Source organism: Tursiops truncatus, chromosome 4 (assembly GCF_011762595.2).
Source record: "Tursiops truncatus isolate mTurTru1 chromosome 4, mTurTru1.mat.Y, whole genome shotgun sequence".
Taxonomy (NCBI): Eukaryota; Metazoa; Chordata; class Mammalia; order Artiodactyla; family Delphinidae; genus Tursiops; species Tursiops truncatus.
The window spans coordinates 135,748,141-135,770,958 of NC_047037.1; the positions used below are offsets into that span (position 1 = coordinate 135,748,141).

At 45.8% G+C, this 22,818-nt stretch overlaps 1 protein-coding gene across 4 annotated transcripts in view; it reads right to left on the minus strand.

Annotated features, from left to right (window-relative positions):
- The window catches only part of HLCS (holocarboxylase synthetase), a 195,055-nt gene that overhangs the window by 158,103 nt on the left and 14,134 nt on the right, over window positions 1–22,818 (minus strand). For all 4 annotated transcript variants that reach the window (XM_033856052.2, XM_033856053.2, XM_073804490.1 and 1 more), the window contains exons 3-5: window positions 17,859–18,021; window positions 15,329–16,275; window positions 9,879–10,061 (exon numbers count right to left, since the gene is read on the minus strand). In XM_033856052.2, coding sequence (XP_033711943.1) covers window positions 9,879–10,061; window positions 15,329–16,275; window positions 17,859–18,021 — 1,293 coding nt within the window. The remainder of the gene's footprint in view (window positions 1–9,878; window positions 10,062–15,328; window positions 16,276–17,858; window positions 18,022–22,818) is intronic.

Consider the following 22,818-nt stretch of genomic DNA (forward strand, 5'->3'; position numbering starts at 1 on the left):
TTAAAATGAAGCAAAAATTTCTAGTTTAGGTGAAGGGCAAAGGAAGAAAGAAAGGAGAGAAAGAGGTATATGAAAGACCCTTAAAAGCCTTCATAGCTATAAAAGCTTTTAAATGTTTGCTTTAATCTGCCATCTGCTCTTTAGCTGGTGCCGTATTGTAAAACAGCTGCCCCCGACACTGCGTCAGCCACAAGTCAAAATCTATTCAGGACTGAAGGAACCATTTTCTCCCAACAAGAATTGCTCAGACAGTCTATTAGAGAGACAGATCAGTAAACATCTGGTCTGATGATCCGTAATGCTCTATTAGAATGAACAAAATTTGATAGACTCATAAAGATGGCAGTGATTGGGCTTATGAGACACGATACATGGAAAGCCTCACAAAGTACACTCAAGCCGGTGTTGAAGTATGAGGAAAAGAAGAGGTAAAGCCTTAACTCAGGAACACCCTGGTTTTTGTTAAGAAAGAATTTATGGCTTAATGGAATCCTTTAGAAAACTACAGTCATCTCTCGGTATCCATGGGGGCTCAGTTCCAGGACCCCCCAGGATACTAAAATCTATGTATACTCAAGTCCCTTATATAAAATGGTGTAATCCAGTAGCTGTACCTGTAAGTTCTGAATCATCCATGGTTGGTTGAATCCACAGATGACTAACTCGTGCATACTGAGGCTGATGCTATTAGAAGGATAATGAGGTCTGTGGAGAACAGCCATGTCATGCCAATGGCTAAACCGAGGCTAAGTCCAAAGTATCTTCTTTTTAACATCTTTATTGGAGTCTAATTGCTTTACAGTGGTGTGTTAGTTTCTGCTTTATAACAAAGTGAATCAGTTATACATATACATATGTTCCCATGTCTCTTCCCTCTTGCATCTCCCTCCCTCCTGCCCTCCCTATCCCACCCCTCTAGGTGGTCACAAACCACATAGCTGATCTCCCTGTGCTATGCGGCTACTTCCCACTGGCTATCTATTTTACGTTTGGTAGTGTATATATGTCCATGTCACTCTCTCAGCCCTTACCATAGTGCCTATCCTATTCTATAAATATTTGTTGAACAGTGTGGAGGTATAGGAAGAGATCCTCATTTCTATAGAGACACAGTCTGTTAACCTCTATTTTTTTTCTCTTTCAATTCTTTTATTGACTTTTTTTTTTTAGCTCTACAGAGGTATAATTGACATACAGAAAATTGTACACATTTAATGTATAGGCATACCTTGGAGATAGTGTAGGTTTTGTTCTAGACCACTGGAATAAAGTAAATACTGCCATAAAAAAAAAACTTGATTGCTTTTACTTAACTTTGATTTTTCTGTCTCATCTTTTGGTGTCTACCAAGAAGAAAACAATAACAAATCATTTAATAACGCCCCAGCCCTTCCTACTGGGAAATACAACCAGACAGACTTTCTCATATATTGTTTTGAATAATGTGAATCCCCAGTGATTTTTTTTCTCTGAATAGTGTGTTTAAAAGAAGAAAATAACAAACAATGACCTTTGAAAGATGATTTTATTGAGTGGTGGGTGGGAACTGCCAAGAGGAGAAAGGGCATACGTTTGGAAAATCTGTATATTTTAATAAATGATGATGTCAGTTACTTCCTCATATTCTTGCTAAAGAAAAAGACTCTGTTACTTGAAAAACAAAAACTGGATCAGAGCCTACACCCCACACACAAAAATACTGATGGCTGTATGTAAGTAAGAAAGAAAGTAAATATTCCCTCTTCCTGGGCTAAAAAAAAAAAAAAAAAAAAAAGCTATTCAGGGCACACCTGGAATTCTGGGTTTCTCTCTCATTTGGATCTCTAAAAACTATGTTTTAAGCTGTATTCTAGAGGAACACTAGAAGTTTCTGCCTCGCTGTACATTCAAGATTCAGAACGAGGATTAAAGGTGGAGGGAGGGGAGATTCCGTGCCAAATAACTATGCCAAAACAAAGGAAAGCAAAGATTTTTTTTCTTAATTGGAGAAGTCTAATTGACTCAGAAAAATACATGAGACCCTTCACTGCTCCACAATCCAGTTTGCTCCTCTGAGGGGCAAGGACCCCCTCCCTCCCCTCCCCGCACTGGCAGGACCACTTGAGACTCAGATGAGATCCTGACACCTGGGAAGGCCCTTGGTTAACTATAGAGCATGTGAGCAAGATGAGAAATCGTCTCTTGTTTTCCAGAAACTTCCACAGCAAGGTCTCACACTTAGCAGGCGCTTGGATGTTTGCTAAATGAAGTGGTCGGCTAGAGAAGGAAGGGTAAGTATCATGTGGTATGACTTCGTCTAAGTTTCTTCATAAAGCAACCAACATCGAAAAAGTAATTCCCTAGGGGGAAGGGACAATCCAGTTTTCGACACATTTGCAGATATCAAAACTATCCTTATCAACAATACCTGTTTGGTTAGTTATCTATTTTATACATATCAGTGTATACATGTCAGTCCCAGTCTCCCAGTTCATCCCACCACCACCGGCCCCACGCCTTCTAATAAGAACCTGTATATAAAATAAAATAAAATAAAATTCAAAAAAGAAAATCCTCCCTGGAAACAAACAAACAAACAAAAAACCTGTTTGGGCAGGGAGGGAAAAGTTTCACAACAAATAATTTGGGGTTGACTCAAAATGAAATGTGGCACCAGGTTTTGTTTTTAAGCATACATGATCCGCCCCACAGTTCCACACCACCAAAATCACACACACGCACAACGTGGTGATTTCTGCCCAGTTTCTTTAATAACAAACCCAGTTGTCACTTCTTATTATGGTTCCATCTTGACCCCGAGGCAAAGGAACCACACACCCTCTGGCAGGATTCCCTGCCTATGTCCTGCTGGCTTCGGATGCTCAGGTCGCCTCCATGCCACTAGCTACGAGCTGTGAGGAACGCCCCAAAGAATCCCAGCTTTACTGCTTCAGAAAGAAGCCCATGTCCCCCAGACCCAAGCCGCGATACCCCAGGATAAGAGGGAAGGCCCAGTCGCCCCCGCTGGCGGCCTCAGCAGAGGGCTGTGCACAGCGGCCCCTCCTCCTGCCCCAGGGGCGTGGAAAGGGACCCGCTGGCAGTGGGTGGGGTGGAGGGATGCCTCGGCTCTGTCCCAGCCTGTCCAAATCCACCAGCTGCCCCTCTCGGCACAAACCCCTGTGACCAGCCTCCTTCTTTCTGCCATTTCCCTGGCTGAGATAAAAATAGCAACAGAGCCCAGAGAAACGGAAACAAGAGGGTGAGTTTCTGGACCAACTGGACTTTAGGTTCTGCCAGGGAAAGAACTGTGGCTTTTCTATAAAATCAGCGTCGCTCACAAACACGCCGGTGTCCCCCGCAGGAAAGGTGTATCCTTCCTAACTTACGGTCACCACCGATGGTGGGAGGGAGTAGTGGCCGCCCAGCAATCCCGCTCCACAGACCCTGGGGCCCCTGAGTGGCTCTTGAGTCTCTGGCTCTAGTCACACCTCCGGAAAGGAAGTTATCTGTTTGAAAGCGCTCACCCCGGAGATGTCAGCATACATACATGGTCTCCTTTGACAAACGGTTCAAAATAGTTCGATAGTCAAGAAAGTGCTACATCCAAGCAGGGGTGGGGACGCTAGAATTAGGAACAACCACCAGTAGCCACCTTCCAGCTGCGGGAGCGAAAGGACAGCTGAGACCCTGAGACGCACACATGCCGACCTGAGGGCTCAAAAGTAAACCTAATAGTCATAGCCAGAGTAAAGCCATTTACTAACAAAGCCAACCCTTTTAAAATAATTAATATAGGTGTCAAATATTAAATAAAATATCAATATCTACACGAGGGTCCTTGCCTTTTAACATTCAAGTTTTGACCATTTATGGGATGCCTTCAAAATCCAATGACATACAGTAATTTGTTTTTTAATTTTTAATAACTGGTTTTGCTCACTATAAAATTAATACATGTTCATAACAGAGTATTTGGAAAGTACAAAGAAATTTTTAAAATTTAATAAAATCACTATTAAGTCTCCAAGATTTAATGCTATTTTGTTGCTACAAAATAGCAACAAGATTTTATGGTTAAGCAAATCAACAAAGGTTACATACACTTCCTTGTGTAAGTTATGCACTTAGCATCCAACTTTTTTTTTTTTTTTTTTGCGGTATGCGGGCCTCTCACTGTTGTGGCCTCTCCCGTTGCGGAGCACAGGCTCCAGATGCGCAGGCTCAGCGGCCATGGCTCACGGGCCTTGCCACTCCGCGGCATATGGGATCCTCCCTTACCGGGGCACGAACCCGCGTCTCCTGCATCGGCAGGCAGACTCTCAACCACTGCGCCACCAGGGAAGCCCAGCATCCAACTTTTGACGAGACAGATGGACCTGTCCATGGCATCAGAAGGTTTAAAGTGATGCCTCCTGACATCAAACGGGACTCCTGTGAGTGACTGAAGTTTGCTCCCAAATGAATACACTTAGAAGAAAACTGCAGGGGTGAGGTTACATTGCTCAGAGAGCTCATTTCATTAAAAAAAAAAAAAAAAAAACATAAATTTGGGGCTTCCCTGGTGGCGCAGTGGTTGAGAGTCCGCCTGCCGATGCAGGGGACACGGGTTCGTGCCCCAGTCCGGGAAGATCCCACATGCCGCGGAGCGGCTGGGCCCGTGAGCCATGGCCGCTGAGCCTGCGCGTCCAGAGCCTGTGCTCCGCAGCGGGAGAGGCCACAACAGTGAGAGGCCTGCGTACCGCAAAAAAAAACAACAACAAAAAACATGAATTTGTAAAAGAGCTTAGGAAAAAAAATACTGTCACTGTTTTAGTATCTCCTTTTCGTAAATGAGGCTGATGTGTCACCATAGACTGCTGACATTTTGCTGACACTTGAGCCTGCATCTCACCAAAGGAAACCCAGACCACAGTGGAATAGACAGGAAATCAGATATTCAGAGCTTGTTGAAATACATCCCCCATATATACTGTATTTCCTTCCAGTCTTTTTTCTGTGGACATATGTGTGTGGTGTATGTGTGCTCACGCATTTTATGGTTTACAACGTATCGTAATTTTGTGGAAGCCTGAATTTCAATCCTGCCCCTGGGAGATTCGATTAAATGGGAAGACCTCGGTCAGAGAAGTCCAGCTGGGCCACCCAGCATCTGCACCTCAGTGGAGCCTTGTTTCCCCATGGTGTCATGCATGGTGACACTTATGAAGTCACATGTGACTGGATTTTATAGCGAAATCACATGCTACTGTGGTGCCTGGGTGTCAACGAAGGTCTCAGGAACACACCTCCAGCAAATGCCAAGGGCTGACTGTACTTTGGGTGAATGTTGTTTTTTCTACTTGGATCACATGCTATCTTTTTTCCATTTATATCACTGTAATATGGAAGCACACAGATGCCTCATAAATCTTCTGTGCTATTTGGTATAAAGAGCGAGTCTCCAGGCACCAAACTGTATAAACACAGCTGGTATGCAGTAAAACTATTTAGATAACTAGTGTGTTTATTTTGTTCTTCCACAGTCTATCCTATAATAGTACCTAGTACACAGTAAATGTTTAATGAAAGATGAATATTATTAACTGTGACTATGAAATAATTTCTACAGGCCCAGAAAAAGCGCCACCGATATAATGGAAAATTACTAAATTATACTATGCAAAACTGATGTAGAGAGAAAAAAAAAGCAAATCTCTGAAGAGCCACTTTATAGTTCTAGGATATAGTTCTGCATGCTCACCGGGCAGCCTGGCTCAGCAGCGACACCGTGTGGTGAGAGATCTCTGATCCCCAATAGCACAGAGTATTTTACAGGAAGCAAGAAGCAGAGAGCCAGGGAGGTGGATGGACCTAGAATCTGTCACACAGATGAAGTAAGTCAGAAAGAGAAAAACAAATACCATATGCTAACGCATATATATGGAATTTAAAAAAGAATGGTTCTGAAGAACCTAGGGGCAGGACAGGAATAAAGACGCAGATGTAGAGAATGGACTTGAGGACACGAGGTGGCGGGGTGGGGGGAGGGTAAGCTGGGATGAAATGAGAGTGGCATGGACATATATACACTACCAAACGTAAAATAGATAGCTAGTGGGAAGCAGCCTCATAGCACAGGGAGATCAGCTCCGTACTTTGTGACCACCTAGAGGGGTGGGATAGGATGGGAGGGAGGGAGACGCAAGAGGGAGGAGATATGGGGATATATGTATAGGAATAGCTGATTCACTTTGTTATACAGCAGAAACTAACACACCATTGTAATTATACTCCAATAAAGATGTGAGGAAAAAAAAGAAAGAAAAAGAACAGCCAGCACAGGCATCTAATCCAAAAGGCAGGTGAGAAACCTAAAGACGGGCCGTATGTAACAGGTGACGGGATGCCAGGATCCTCTCCGTGTAACTTAATTCCATGGGGAGCCAGGAGATCGATTAAGAAGGCTCAGAATAGAAAGTACGATCCAATTCCATTCCCAACCTGGCAATCGTATCTATAATACTCAGCCACCAGCACAATGGCGGGAAGGTGTTCCGAAATGTCTCGGCATCAGAAAGACGAGGAGGCCTCGCCCAGCTGCCTCCAGAAAGACCAGCACCGTTGGTGAGTAGCCACCTTTACACTTGCACAATAAGCCTTCAGAGCACTTGTATTCCAGGAAAACACACTTCTAAACCCCTGAATTCTTATACTTCCTTCTACAGCAGATTCAGGGTCTTCTAAGAGGAGTTCATAAACATTAAGAAATAAGGATATACAGGGGCTTCCCTGGTGGCGCAGTGGTTGAGAGTCCGCCTGCCGATGCAGGGGACACGGGTTCGTGCCCCGGTCCGGGAAGATCCCACATGCTGAGGAGCGGCTGGGCCCGTAAGCCATGGCCGCTGAGCCTGCACGTCCGGAGCCCGTGCTCCACAACAGGAAAGGCCACAGCAGTGAGAGGCCCGCGGTACAACAGGAAAGGCCACAGCAGTGAGAGGCCCGCGTACCGCAAAAAAAAAAAAAAAAAAAAGAAAAGAAAGAAGGATATACATATGTAACAATCATACTTTCATTCATGCACTCAGTTCCTTGGGCTCCCAAAGTAAAGCAGAATTCAGAGAGAAGCAGTTGGGAGGGAAAACAGTCCATAGGATAGATACCTAAGATGAACCAGACCAAGTGGAGGGCCCGCAATGGGACGTGAACATCGCTCAAAATGACACTTTTCCAAAGCGTTTATATAATAAAGGGCTTGGTCGGCTTGGGGTCTGTGTGGCGTGTTTATGTATGTGTATATAGAATAAATATTTGCTTTAATATTGTTCAAGCTTTGCATTCCCATAGTTTGTGAATGGGGGTTACCAATGAATGGGAGAAAATGTATCCTCCCACCCCCAGGCAGTTTAAAGAGCCAGAAGGACAAAAATATGAAGCATCTACTGTGTATTGTAACACACACAGACACACAATACAAAGCCTTAGGTATTTCAGGTTATGCCCATTCTAAAGGAGATGGGAAAACCTAGAATTCCAAACCTCTGCTCACAGGACAATAACAAGAGAGCAGGTCGCTCTTTCCTCTCCATTGCGACGTCCAAGAGTCAGGAGGCCCAAGTCCCAAGACGAGCATGATGACAAGAACTCACGGGAAAGGTCAGGGAGCACTGCCAGGGGCGAGCCTGGGTCTAGCTTGCTCCCTGACCTCAGAGCAGGCAGGCAGCCCTCACAAGTCCAGCCTCAGCCCTCCACGCTCAGGAAAGGAGGGAGAGAGAAGGTCTAGGAGAGTGACAGCCACCTCCCCTAGGGACCAGAAACCCTCACCCTAAAGGCTCTGCCCCATCCCTCCAAGGTAGGGGGGTCTATAAATGGGTCCTCTTGAAGTGTTGAAGCTCTGAGGACTGGCTTTATTTTGATACTTTTTAATAAATCACAGAACAGAGCTGTTGCTTCTCCTTCTATTAACACATAAAACAGAGATAAATGATGTGGAGCTTTGAGGCCTGAGACGAAGGTGCAAACAAAAGTCATACCATTAATCCCCAAGAACACCCATTAAGAAGAGGGCAGGGCTTCGCTGGTGGCGCAGTGGTTAAGAATCCGCCTGCCAATGCAGGGGACATGGGTTCAAGCCCTGGTCCGGGAAGATCCCACATGCCGCAGAGCAACTAAGCCCGTGTGCCACAACTACTGAGCCTGTGCTCTAGAGTCCACGAGCCACAGCTACTGAGCCCACGTGCCACAACTACTGAAACCCGTGCACCTAGAGCCCGTGCTCCACAACAAGAGAAGCCACCGCAATGAGAAGCCTGCACACAGCAACGAAGAGTAGCCCCCGCTCGCCGCAACCAGAGAAAAGCCCACGCGCAGCAACGAAGACCCAACACAGCCAAAGATAAAATAAGTAAAATAAAATAAATAAATTTACCAAAAAAAAAAAAATTACTTAGTCGTTTTAGACCAGGCACCAGGCCATTATTAGGCACATTATACACTTTTAACTTATTCAATCTCCCAACAACACCAATAACATAATAATAATAATTGCACTAAGGTGTTTAATGGGGTTTTTTGTTTGTTTGTGGCTGTGTTGGGTCTTTGTTGCCGCGCACTGACTTTCTCTAGTTGCGGTGAGCGGGGGGATACTCTTTGTTGCGGTGCATGGCCTTCTCATTGCAGTAGCTTCTCCTGTTGCAGAGCACGGGCTCTAGGCGCACGGGCTTCAGTAGTTGTGGCTCACGGGCTCCAGAGCGCAGGCTCAGTAGTTGTGGCGCACGGGCTTAGTTGCTTTGTGGCATGTGGGATCTTCCTGGACTAGGGATTGAACCCGTGTCCCCTGCATTGGCAGGCAGATTCTTAGCCACTGCGCCACCAGGGAAGTCCCTGGACTAAGGTTTAAATAATACAATTTACACAGAACTTCCATATATACAATTTCATCTAGTCCTCAAATAATTCTGTAAGGTTTCCAAATCCTAAATGCTCTCAGATTCTATGTCTTCCCCCAAGTGAGCACATCCCACCCAGAGAACTCATAGCTCTAGTCTCTTCTGAAAAGTAAGTTTGCTAAGGGACAGAGAATAACCCAAAAGAGAATTCCTCCTCTTTTAAAACGATTCGGAGAGAGGGTATAATTTGTTCTTTTCCAGGTAAAGCAGGGAAGTTTGGTGCTTAGAGTCACCTGGACTATTAGGTATTTGCTGAAACTATACAGTTACATCACTAAACTCACAAATTTCCCCATTTAGGGGAGACAGAGATAGTCCCACAAAATAATTTACCACAATCAACAAGAAATTGACAGCTTGGCAAAGCAAAAAGATTGAGAAGACACACCTGGAGAATGTGGCAACCTGCCCAACCAGGTAGCAGCCACAGACATCAAATGCAGACAAAAGGCCAGGAAAATTCCTGAATACATAGGATCCCAACTCCATGACATTTTCCCTTTACACAGAAGTAAAAGATATCAACTGAAATCCAGAGCCCCTTCTGCCACAAGATGGCAGACTTCAGCACAAAAGAAACAAAAGTTGTGATTTCCCCATCCAAAGATTCCCTGAGGAAGGTCCAAATCAAAACCAAGGCTTTTAATCCCAACTGAATAAACTGCGGTTTCCAAATACACTCTTGACACATAGAAGAGTGACCTTTTCCCCCCTCAAGTGGAATGGGCCACATAACTTTAAGACACAACTCCCTCTAAACTCCAATGTTCTTCTCTCCCTCCCTTACATAAAACACCAAAGAAATTAGTTATACTTGGACAACTTTAAGACGGTTTCAAAACCTGAAGTCAAAATAGAAATGGAAAATCAAAACAGAAAACAAAATTGAAACCCACTGCAAGGCAACGACTGAGGGAAGGGTCACCGTTTGGAAGAAGGGCACCTGAGGAGGTCCCTTCCCAGCCGAGCACTCACCTCAGCTGCCGACAGCAAGTAAAGAGGCGTTAAGGCAGGAACATGTTTTGCATCACAGCTTAGGCCAAGCGTCGTCAGGATCTCCTTAAGGACTTCGTATCTTCTAAAATTGCTTGATTTGAGCAGGTTAAAATCCTCTTGTGTTTGCACTACTGGAGAGCTGGGAGGTAGTTCCAGGTGCACCTGAGGAAAAAAGACACCACGATGTAAACAGAGGCACTTAGCGACGTAAAGAAAAGCAGTGGCTTTACTACTTTTTCTGAAAACTTGAACATGAATCCTTCTAACTATCAACAGTATATAAACCTGGAACCTGAATATTTGGTAGGGAACCACAAGCAATAAAAAGATTCGAGGGGGGCTTCCCTGGTGGCGCAGTGGTTGAGAGTCCGCCTGCCGATGCAGGGGACGCGGGTTTGTGCCCTGGTCTGGGAAGATCCCACATGCCGCGGAGCGGCTGGGCCCATGAGCCATGGCCGCTGAGCCTGCGCGTCCGGAGCCTGTGCTCTGCAGCGGGAGAGGCCACAACAGTGAGAGGCCAGCGTACCACAAAAAAAAACAAACAAAAAAAAGATTTGCGGGAGCCCATTAAAATCGTGGCTGAAAAAAAAATAAATAAATAAAATAATAAAAAAAAATCGTGGCTGAAAAGATCTGGTGGAAATGACCCCGGATAGTAACTTTCCAGGTCCCGAATTTTATCACTAATCAGTCATGGGACCTTGGGCAAGTCACTTAACTCGGTTAAACGATGACAAACGTTTAGGAACACTGTTGTGCTGAGGACCCAAGTACAGTTGCTGCTGAACTGGGGGAGGCACAGTGGGTCATGCTCGAAGCTTCTATTCCACCTACTGGTCATAACTCCTGGGGACAGGAGTGGCCTTAGTCACCGCTTTAAGAGTGTTTGCAGGAATACACATAGAGGAATGGGATTTGGCGGACTCGAGAAAGGGCTGCCCCACCTCCCTCCTTCACCTGATAAGACTTGGAATTTCATGTATTTAGTTCAGGCTTTGTTGTACAGTTAAAATTAAAGTAGTTCTTGGACTTCCCTGGCAGTCCAGTGGTTAAGACTCCACACTTCCACTGCAGGGGGCGTGGGTTCAATCCCTGGTCAGGGAACTGAGATCCCAACATACCAGAACTTCTAGCTGACTCAAACTAGAACCTTCCTATCAATGGTCTGTGTTTTGGTATGAAGGAAGGTACTAGAACTTTTGGCTCTGTTGAGATGAGATTTTAACTGGGCATTAGCGCCTGGAGGATGCCAGAACACTCAGTACTCAGAAGGGCAAAACTGACCATGTTTTATTTTACTTTGCTTTTGCCAGGGGTCAGCTGTGGGATTCCACTGCCTGCAGAGCACCCGGCTGACGTTATAAGAACATTATAATAAAATGAAAAGTATAGTGCTAGGGGCTTCCCTGGTGGTGCAGTGGTTAGGAATCCACCTGCCAATGCAGGGGACAGGGGCTTGAGCCCTGGTCCGGGAAGATCCCACATGCCGCGGAGCAACTAAACCCGTGCGCTACAACTACTGAAGCCCGCGCACCTAGAGCCCGTGAGCCACAACTACTGAAGCCCGCGCACCTAGAGCCCGTGCTCCACAACAAGGGAAGCCACCGCGATGAGAAGCCTACACACCGCAATGAAGAGTAGCCCCCGCTCGACACAACTAAAGAAAAGCCCGTGCGCAGCACCAAAGACCTAATGCAGCCAACAATAAATAAATAAATTATTTATTTATTTTAAAAAAGTATAGTGTCAGCCTTCAGGCAACTTAAAATCTCTCAATTCCCACTCAAGTCTTAACCAAAACAAAAATACTGCCCAAATATACCATCTAAAACAATCCAATTGTTGAAAGTTGAAGCCAATCTGAAAAGTTTGCAGAGGATGTCCAGCAGAGTCCCCACATTCCAGAGGGCCAGCTGAGGGCTGCCTGCTTCACCCACAACCGAGCCTGTTGCCCACGAGCAGCAGGGGAGTCTGTCCTCTAAACAGCCCTAGGAAAGGAAGGAGGCATAAAAGCGAACTCCTTTAAGGTATATGAATCCTACTGTGTGTCCTTCTACCGTGCATTCTTACCCAAAACGTGTGCCTCTCATCTCCAGGGGTCAAAGCCAGTGCTGGGACGGACGGTCAGCATGGCAACGGGTCACGTTTAATTCACCTGAGCACGTGACTGTCCGGAGATTACCTCTTACGTGTGGCAGAAATCAAAAGAGCCAAGTTCTGTCCCCACCTGGGCCCAAGGAGGGGGGCGAGTGTGGTTAATGGCCAATGTACTCCCTGGGCTGAGTGAATACACCCAGGGTAGGGTGCTACAGAAGTCCCTGTCACAAGTGAGAGATGCCGAGGATGAAAAGGAGAGCTCCCCCTACGAGCAGGCCTCCGGATTCCAGGAGGTGAGAGAAAGCACAGCTGTCGACATTGTGGGCGAAGTGTGATTGTCGGTTTCAAGGTCAGGTGCTTCCACAACAGCAGCGAGAAGAGAGGCCGTCTGGCTCTGCACCTCAAAACGGCCACCAGGGCTTGCCTGGTGGCGCAGTGGTTGAGAATCTGCCTGCCAATGCAGGGGACACGGGTTCGAGCCCTGGTCTGGGAGGATCCCACATGCCGCGGAGCAACTAGGCCCGTGAGCCACAACTACCGAACCTGCGTGTTTAGAGCCTGTGCTCCGCAACAAGAGAGGCCCACGCACCGCGATGAACAGTGGCCCCCGCTTGCCACAACTAGAGGAAGCCCTCGCACAGAAACGAAGACCCAACACAGCAAAAATAAATAAATAAAATGAATGAACTCCTACCCCCAACATCTTCTTAAAAAAAAAACGGCCACCAGCGCATGTGTGTGCCACACGCCCCCTCCTGGTCCTCTGGCTGTGATGCTGTTACCATAGTGATGGGCCCATTTCTGTAACCTGGCTTCGTCTAAAATTAAGGCATTTAGACAAGCCCCAAAGCCAAAACTAAAAACGTCTCCAGTCACAGACAGGATGGTGGGTGCTACTGGCATCTAGCAGGCAGTGCTGCTAAAATGACCCCACGACAAAGGAGGAACCGGTCCGAAATCTCAACAGTGCCATGGTTGAGAAACTCTGCCATAAAAGTAGAACCACTTCTGCTATGTGCTAAGCTGATAAGAACACAAAATATTTCAAATCCATTTCACAGGCTCTATTTGCACAACTTCATGCCCAACTCCTGGTCCATTTGATACATCGAATGTCAGCATTAACCCACAGCCTTAAGCTTTCCCTGCAAATCTGATCAGCAGAAAAGTCCATCAAAATTTCCTTTTTTCTGTACAACGACGAATGCCTTGCCTAAGGTCTCCGTGTCAGCTCCCTGGCTGTGAGACCACCACCTACTGAGCAGCTGTGGTTTGTTTTGTCCTTGAAGTCCTCCTCTTACTGGGTTACATCATTGCCCCATTTATTACAAAAATGAAGACTATGAAATTGAACAGGGAAAGAGGAAACTAACCAGCCTGGGCTAATATTTATTGGTTGATCTTGGCAGCAAGGTATGGTAGTGACACAAGCCTGAGGAGAAAACAGTGACCCTGTCACACAGAGACTGGAAGTCATTTAAAATTAAAAATGACATTCTAATCCCCTGCATCTGATTTTTGAAGCTGCATCATGTTGCCTTTTATCCTAGGGCAAAGCATGCGTATCAAATTTTATGACAGTAACGGGGTCAATTTAAATGGCACAGCAAGCAGATTTGCTATGTAACTCGGAGAAGTGGATCGCCCACAGTGCTGAATCAATTTTCTAGTACAAGTCTGTGTACAGGGGTGGTCAAATGCACGGCTGAAAGCTGAAATGAGGCTCTAGGAAGTCAGGTTTTTAAGTGGATTTTCTGAGTTACTATAGTTACCATATTTGCAGACAAAAAGATAAGAGGAACTTCATTAGGCCTCCAAAAACTAATTCATGTAGTTTGCAGCCCACATGAAACCTGCTTGCGCTGTACATCTTCATCTGCGATGAACACGCATTGTACATGTTCATCTGCGAACACGTTCATGCCGCCTTAAAGAATGTTTGGTCAGAAAACCCAAGAGACTTAATTTCTAGGAGGGCTGGAGAGACGCACGGCATATGAAATGAAACCATACCAAAAAAAAAAAAAGGAAACAATTCGCTGACTCAATAAAAAGATCCTTATAACGAAACAAAATCTGTTAACACTCATCCTGGGAACCATTCTGGGCAACTATCTACATCTACTTAGTCTTCTCATCAGATCATCAGGGACTTCCCTGGCGGTCCAGTGGTTAAGACTCCGCACTTCCATTGCAGGGGGCGCACGTTTGATCCCTGGTCAGGGAACTAAGATCCCACATGCCGTGCAGTGCAGCCAAAAAGTAAAAAATAATCATAAGATCATCAAATGCTTAAGGATGAGTGTTCATCTAAACTCTAACAAAAACTTCTGCCCGGGGACTTCCCTGGTGGTCCAGTGGTTAAGACTCCACACTCCCAATTCAGGGGGCCCAGGTTCAACCCCTGGTCAGGGAACTATATCCCGCATGCCACCACTGAAAGATCCTGCATGCCACAACTAAGACCCAGAGCAGCTAAATAAGTAAATATTCAAAAAGGAAAAAAAAAACTTTTGCCCAAAGGCTTTAAAAGATTTGCAGTAAATGATCAAGAATTCTGAAGTAGTCTATTCTGCTACCATTTGCTTAAACAAACAGAAAGCTCAAAAGAAAAAGAATGCGGGGTGGGGGTGGGGGGAGAGAGAAACAGCAGATGAACCAAAGGAGCCCCCTTAGCACGGGAAGGGAAGTAAAATTTTCCTTTTATCTCTGTTTCCATTTTTTCTTACCTACGTATTCATTTGCTATAAATCGAAATCACTTCAATATTCTCTTATTTGAAACTGTTCTCAACACTTAGATTTTAAGACTGACAAATCATAAAGGAACTGAGGACCTGAAGGTGTTTTCCACACTCACTATCCCAGCAGTTGGTGCGCAGTCACAGAAACCGCTGACAATGTTTTAATGCGATAGTTACTACTGTTTGCAATTACCACCCCAAGGCACTCAATTCCCTTCATTAAATAACAGTTCGATTATATTAACTGAAGTGTGCTTTGAGGCAAGAGAGTGGGGACTGATGGATTTTAGAAGGAGTATTACCAGTGTATAGATCAAGACAAGAAACAAGTTTTGGCTAATTCTTGGTTAACCAGCAATCTTTAATTAGCCATAATGCCTTCTGCCTCGTTCCTCCATCACAAGTATTTTGGTGAAACAGGATATCCACAGGAAAGCCTGCTACTCACCATCAGCAGAAATTCCCAGCCAAAAGTCAGAAGGACCCCCACCCCAGCACACAGACTCTCCAACCTTGCAAAGTCCGTCCTTCGAGAGCGTATCCAATCAAAGAGACCCAAAGATCCTGACACGGATGCCGGCCTGCGTACCTGGCAAAGAACAGCTTCTCCTCCACGTGTTCCGAAAGGCACTTGCACAATCAGCCTGTCCTCGTCCTTGTTGTCCAGGTGGCCCTGGAGCTTGCCCAGGCTGAGCGGCTCCCCGGGGCCCCCCTCGTAAACGCAGCCGCTGCTCAGGACGCTGAGCCTCACCTGGCTCCAGTCCGCCTTGCAGAAAACCAAGCTCTGGACTGTGTCCTGCAGTGCGGCCTTCCTGGTCACCTGGAAGCCAGCAAGCGTGAAGGGCGATGACAGGCCCAGGACCTTCCCTCCCTGAGAAAGATAGGCCATGAACCTCCGGGACAGGTCCTCAGGGATGGACTCCCTCGTGGCAATGACCACCAACAGGCAGTTGTCCGGCCATGGGTCCCTGAGAGCACTTTCCAGCGGCAGGTGGTAGAGAGTGTAACAGTTGGTGTCCACGCAGTCGGCCAGAGCTGACTGGACTTGCTGGAGCCGGTCCAGGGCGTCCTGGGAGTCGGATCCCACGTAGAGAAGGATGTTGGGTGCCTTTCCCGTGAGGTTGACCCTCCTCTGTTCTCTCTTGGGGCAGAGGTCATGCGCGATACCCTCCAAACCACTGCTGTAGTCGTAGGGAAGATCTGGAATGTCCTCTGCAGAAGCAAACTTGACGGATTCGATGGTGCTGTTCTCAAGCTCCAGACACTCGTGGCAGCTAGAAAGATGGAGGTGACAGTGCTCGACGGAGCCCACGCCTCTGTCGCTCTCCCCGGCAGGCTCGCCCCCAGGGGCACCGCCTTGCCCCGGCGTGGGTGCGGAACCCAGAACCTGGTGGTCCTCTCTGCCAACGTGCTCCATAGCCTCCAGCTCAGGCTTGCCCTCAACAGAAGGTTCCGGCTGGGGCTCCAGGAGCTGGGCTGGCGTGTCTGAGGCCTGGTCCTTAAGTTCCTTCAGAGCAGAGTCGTGCAAGTGGACAGCTAAAGAGAACAGAGAAGACAAGCCATCAACCCTCCGCTTGGTCACGCAGCTCAGCTCAGAACCTCAGGGCGCTCTCTGCGCTGCACGACCTACATTCCAGCGCAGCCCTCATTCCCCCCACCCCCACCTCTGAGGCCTCCTTTGGGAACCACGTAGCTGCTCCCACCTGCTAGGGGAGTGCCCCTGACAATCCCGAGTAAACTCGCACGTTTCCACACCTTTCCCGTACAGACCGGAACACCTCAGACCCCCTTATTGTCTGGTGAAGAAAGTGAGATTCGGAGAGGTGATTTTGTCCACTTGCTTATAGATTCAATTTTGTGGCTATCAGTCTCCTATAGGATAATGGAACTCAAAAACAAGGCACATAGCTAGAGTCTATCCACGCACACCCCAGGAAAAAGCCACTCTCAGGACACTTCATTGGATCAACCGGGGAGAAGGATCTTGCCAGTGTCTTGACCCATGTATGGAATATAAGTTTACAATCACTGATTCAAAAAACATTAACTGAGCACTTGCTAAACATCTGGCATGGTATTAGGCACATGCACATGGCCAATGGGGAAATGAAGTGATTTTCGCACATTTCCAGAGCTGGTGACACTCATTGGCTCAAGATACAAAAGAAAACTTCCTTGTAAGTCAATTATACTTCAATAAAATAAAATTTTAAAAGTATATGTGTACATCGGCTTCCCTGGGGTGCAGTGGTTGGGAGTCCACCTGTCAGTGCAGGGGACATGGGTTTGAGCCCTGGTCCGGGAGGATCCCACATGCCACGGAGCAACTAAGCCCATGAGCCACAACTACTGAGCCTGCGCTCCAGAGCCCGCGAGCCACAACTACTGAGCCTGCGTGCCACAACCGCTGGGGCCCATGTGCCTGAACCCCGTGCTCCGCAATGGTGGGGGGACCACCACAGTGAGGGGCCCGTGCACCGCAGTGGGGAGTGGCCCCTGCTCTCCGCAACTGGAGAAAGCCTGTGCGCAGCAACGAAGACCCAACGCCACCGGGAGTGAAATTAATTAATTAATTAATTAATTAAAATTATATATGTGTATACATAGACATAAAAAAGACTTACATGGACATGGAAATCCTACTTTTAAGCCTAATTCAGGAAGAAAATTTTGCATGTTTCCTGAAAAAAGATGTGTCCCAAAATGATGTAGTATATATGTTTTAAGTTAAAAAAACTGTTAGATTTAGAACTTCATAGTAACACTGGCTATGCCTTCCATTCAGTTGAACTATGGTCTAGAAACCAGTTATACTGTATTAGAGTGTGTGAAATAAATATTATATGGGTTCTAAATTTGCATGCCATTTCATGAACAATGCAATTATGGGAAATCCTTGTTTAAGAATTTGAAAAGCACTAATGATATAGTCAGGGATAAGCACCTCAAAAAAAATAACTGACACACGTATGAATGTTATACTATTATGGTTCTATCCAAACTGCTGGCTGAATTAAGCTGCGGATAAGCATTGCCCTTAAGTCATACCAAACAGCAGTCCTTAAGCTCATGACTAATGGCATACTGCTATGATGAAAACATTTCCTAAGATGACTTACAAACGATCTTTTGGGGTATCAGTCCATTAGCCACCTGGAGTCTATCTTCAAGGAACGCCACTCCCAGCTTGCTGAAGTCATCCACACTTGCTCTGGCGATTAACTGATAAGGATCCCCAGGTCTGCAAGCTAACGGCAAGCAACAATCCGACCACTTCACAATCTGAGAAGAAGTGGGTGAGGGAGGAGGAAGAAAGGCAGGATGAGATTTTTCTTCTCTAAAATAACCAGATACTTTACTTTTCCCTTCAACTCCCACCACTATATTACAGTCAAACAATGAATTACTGGATAGTACATTTTAACATCAAAGATGTCCTGGTTCAAACATTCTCATTTCTACCTAACAGCACTAGATGTACTCTCTCATTTAAAAGTAATTAAAGTCTTAACTGCTTTTCAAGGGACTAAAAGGGGAAAGGGCCATTCCCTACATACTGGAAAGACATAAACTTGCCCTTCACTAACAGGATATAAGAGAGAACAAGCCCGCAATATCCAATGATTCATGGATATTCATTCACCCTTAGATCAGCTTTTCTCAAAGTGGGGTCCAAGACCCACTGCAACAGAACTCCCCGGGAGCAGATGAAAACTTCATGTTTCTGGGCACTACTCTCTGTCTGGTGCTTCAGACTCTGTGGAGTTGCAGCCCAGGAATCAGAAGTTTAAACATGCTTCCCATTGATTCCTGAATGTGAGAGCAACTGTCTCCAGAGAGCTCCGGCCTGTCGCAGTTCACATTTCCACCACAAGGGGGACAGGGAAAATGAGAGTAGACAAAGCTCAGTCCTTTAAGCCAGCGGTCCCCAAACTTCTTGGCACCAGGGACCAGTTTCGTGGAAGACAATTTTTCCACGGACCGGAGTAGGGGGGATGGTTTCGGGATGACTGAAGCACATTACAGTTATTGTGCACTTTATTTCTATTATTATTACACGGTAATATACAATGAGATAATTATACAACTCACCCTAATGCTGACAGGAGGCGGAGCTCAGGCAGTAATGCAAGCGGCGGGGAGCGGCTATAAATACAGATGAAGCTTCACTCGCCCATCCACCGCTCGCTCACCTCCTGCTGTGTGGCCTGGTTCCTAACAGGCAATGGACCAGTACCGGTCAGTGGTCCAAGGGTTGGGGGCCCCTGCTTTAAGCCTTCCAGTGTTTATGAAAAAATTTGAGACTGGGACAAGAAGGGGAGCCCCTTGGGGTTGGGAGCCTGGCTCTGGAGCCCTAGATCTGGGTCTGGGTCAAACTCTGCTAATCGTCTCAGAACCTCTCAAGTCTCAGCTTCTTCATTTCATAAAACAGGAATAATGATAGTACGCATCACTGTATGGGTTTGTTATGTTAATGAAATTAAAGAGTTTATGTAATGCCCCCAGTAGAAAGCTTGGGACAGAAAAAGTGTTTAATTAATGGAAACTGCTATTATTAGAATGTGGCTTTAAAAGCAATATTGAATATAGTGGTCCTTTTCCAAGATGCCATGAATAATTTCCCTACTTCCCAAAATCTTCTCAGGGATGTCCTGCCCCAAATTTCATGATCAGAGATATATATTTTTGAATTCCATTTTTTATATTGTTAGGTTAGGTTTTTAGAACTAACTCTTGCTGAAAACAATTTTAAAATGCTGGATATGGACTTCCCTGGTGGTCCAGTGGTTAAGAATCTGCCTTCCAATGCAGGGGACGCAGAATCAATCCCTGGTCGGGGAACCAAGATCCCACGTGTCACAGGGCAACTAAGCCCTTGTGCTGCAACTACTGAGTCCGTGCCACAACTACAGAGCCCAAGTGCCACAACTAAGACCCGACTCAGCAATAAATAAGTAAATGCTGGATAAATAAAGAAAACATCATTTCAAAAGCACTGGACAATTGACTAGATAATGAAGAACTTCTGGGCCAAATGCCAGGGTAAATCCTGAACCTACAGAGGTAAGGGGAAGTCCCACAAGCCAAGGTACTTTGGCCCTGAGGTTACTTCTTATCCAGGAAACCTGGGATTTAAAAGTCAGGGCCGGGCTTCCCTGGTGGCGCAGTGGTTGAGAGTCCGTCTGCCAATGCAGGGGATACAGGTTCATGCCCCGGTCCGGGAGGATCCCACATGCCACGGAGCGGCTGGGCCCGTGAGCCATGGCCGCTGAGCCTGTGCGTCCGGAGCCTGTGCTCCGCAACGGGACAGGCCACAGCAGTGAGAGGCCCGCGTACCAAAAAAAAAAAACACTGCTAAAAGTCAGGGCCCATAAATAAACAAATAAATAAAAGTCAGGGTAACTGGCATCAAGATAAACATATAGATCAATGGAATAGAACTGAGAGTATAGAAATAAACATATACATTTGTAGATGATTGATTTTGGACAAGGTTCCCAAGACAACTCAAAGGGAAAGAATCATCTTTTCAACAACTATGCTGGTACAACCAGATATCCACATGCAGAAGAATGAAGATGTACCCCTATCTCACACCATGTATTACCAGGTACAAAATTAACTGAAAATGGATCAAATCCTCAATGTAAGAGCTAAAACTACAAAACTCTTCGAAGAAAACATAGATAAATCGTCACGACCTTGGATCAGGCACTGGTTTCTCAGATAAGACACCAAAAGTACAAGCAACAAAAGAAAAAAATAAATAACTTGGACTTCATCATAATTTTTGAGTGGGACTTCCCTGGTGACGCAGTGGTTAAGAATCCTCCTACCAGGGGCTTCCCTGGTGGCGCAGTGGTTGAGAGTCCACCTGCCGATGCAGGGGACGCCGTTTTGTGCCCTGGTCCGGGAAGATCCCACATGCCATGGAGCAGCTGGGCCCGTGAGCCATGGCCGCTGAGCCTGCGCGTCCAGAGCCTGTGCTCCGCCATGGGAGAGGCCACAACAGTGAGAGGCCCGTGTACCGTAAAAAAAAAAAAAAAAGAGAGAGAATCCTCCTGCCAATGCAGGGGACACGGGTTAGAGCCCTGGTCCAGGAAGATCCCACATGCCACAGAGCAACTAAGCCCATGCGCCACAACTACTGAGCCTACGCTCTAGAGCCCAAGAGCCACAACTACTGAAGCCCATGTGCCTAGAGCCCGTGCTCCGCAATAAGAGAAGCCACCACAATGAGAAGACTGTGCACCACAACGAAGAGTAGCCCCCGCTCGTCGCAACTAGAGAAAGCCCACGGGCAGCAAGAAAGACCCAACACAGCCAAAAATAAATTAATTAAATAAATAAATTTATTTTTTAAAAAAATTTGTGCTTCAAAGAACACTTTCAAGAAAGTGAAAAGACAACCCACAAAATGGGAGAAAATATTTGCAAATCATGTATCTGATAAGAGATTTGTATCCACAATATATAAAGAATTCCCACAACTCAACAATAAAAAGACAAATACCCAATTTAAAAATGGGCAACGGATCTGACTGGACATTTCCCCAAAGAAAATATACAAGTGGCAATAGCACTTGATGCTCAACACCATTCGTCATTAGAGAAATGCAAATCAAAACTACAGTGAGATGGACTCCCCTGGAGGCGCAATGGTTAAGAATCCGACTGCCAGTGCAGGGGACACGGGTTCGAGGCCTGGTCCGGGAAGATCTCACGTGCCGTGGAGCAATTAAGCCCGTGTGCCACAACTACTGAGTCTGCGCTCTAGAGCCCGCAAGTCACAACTACTGAGCCCGTGTGCCACAACTACTGAAGCCTGCACGCCTAGAGCCCGAGCTCCACAAGAGAAGCCACTGCAATGAGAAGCCCGTGCACTGCAACGAAGAGTAGCCCCGGCTCGTCGCAACTAGAGAAAGCCCGCATGCAGCAACGAAGACCCAACGCAGCCAAAAATAAATTTTAAAAAAAAATCACTACAATGAGATACTTCATCCTCAACTAAGATGGCTAAAATCAAAAAGATGGACAATAGGGAATTTCCTGGTGGTCCAGTGGTTAGGACTCCATGCTTTCACTGCCAATCGGGTTCAGTCCCTGTCAGGGAACTAATATCTCACATGCCATGAAGCGTGGCCAAAAAAAAAAAAAAGATGGACAATAACAAATGTTGAGGATGTTGAGAAATCAGAACCCCAGTACACTGCTGGTAGAAATGTAACAGGGTGCACCCTCCTTAGAAGAGTTCATCAGTTCCTCAAAAAGCTAAACAGAGTTTCCAAAGAACCCAGAAATTCCACTCCTAGGTATATACCTAAGAGAACTAAAAATATACATCTACACACAACACAAGTACACAAGTGTTCATAGCAGCATTATTCATAATAGCCAATGAGTAGAAATACCCCAAATGTCCATCAACAGATAAATGGATAAATAAAATGTATATATCCATACAATGGGATATTATTCAGCCATGAAAGGGAATGAAGAACTGATACATGTTACAATGTAGATGAATCTTGAATACATTATGCTAAGTCTAGGAAGCCAGTCACTAAAGGTCACATCTTATATGATTCTATTTGTATGAAATATTCAAATCAGACCAATCTGTAGAGTTGGAAAGTAGATTAGTGGCTCCCAGGGACAGGACCACTGGAGAGTGACTGCAAATAGGTACACAATTTTTTTTTCGGGGGGGTGATAAAAATGTTCCAGAATTAGATGGTGGTGATGACTGCACAACTACTGAATTGTAATTATACACTTTAAAAGGATGAAATTCATGGTATGTGAATTGTATCTCAATTTTAAAAAGAAAAAGAAAAGAGTCTGGAGTCCTCCAAGGTTCAACACTACCCCACAGAATCATTATGCCTTAGTATTTCATTTTTCTCCTTAAAGAGAATTCAAACTGAATTTAACTTTTCTCCTTAGGCAAACAATAATTTTTAAAGTTGAGAAACAGTGTCTTCGAGGGAAAAATAATAAATGCAAGCCTTTATGGTCAAAAGGTGGAAACGCACTAATCAGTCTAGCCTGTTTCGAGAAAGAGAAAGCTCTACATGT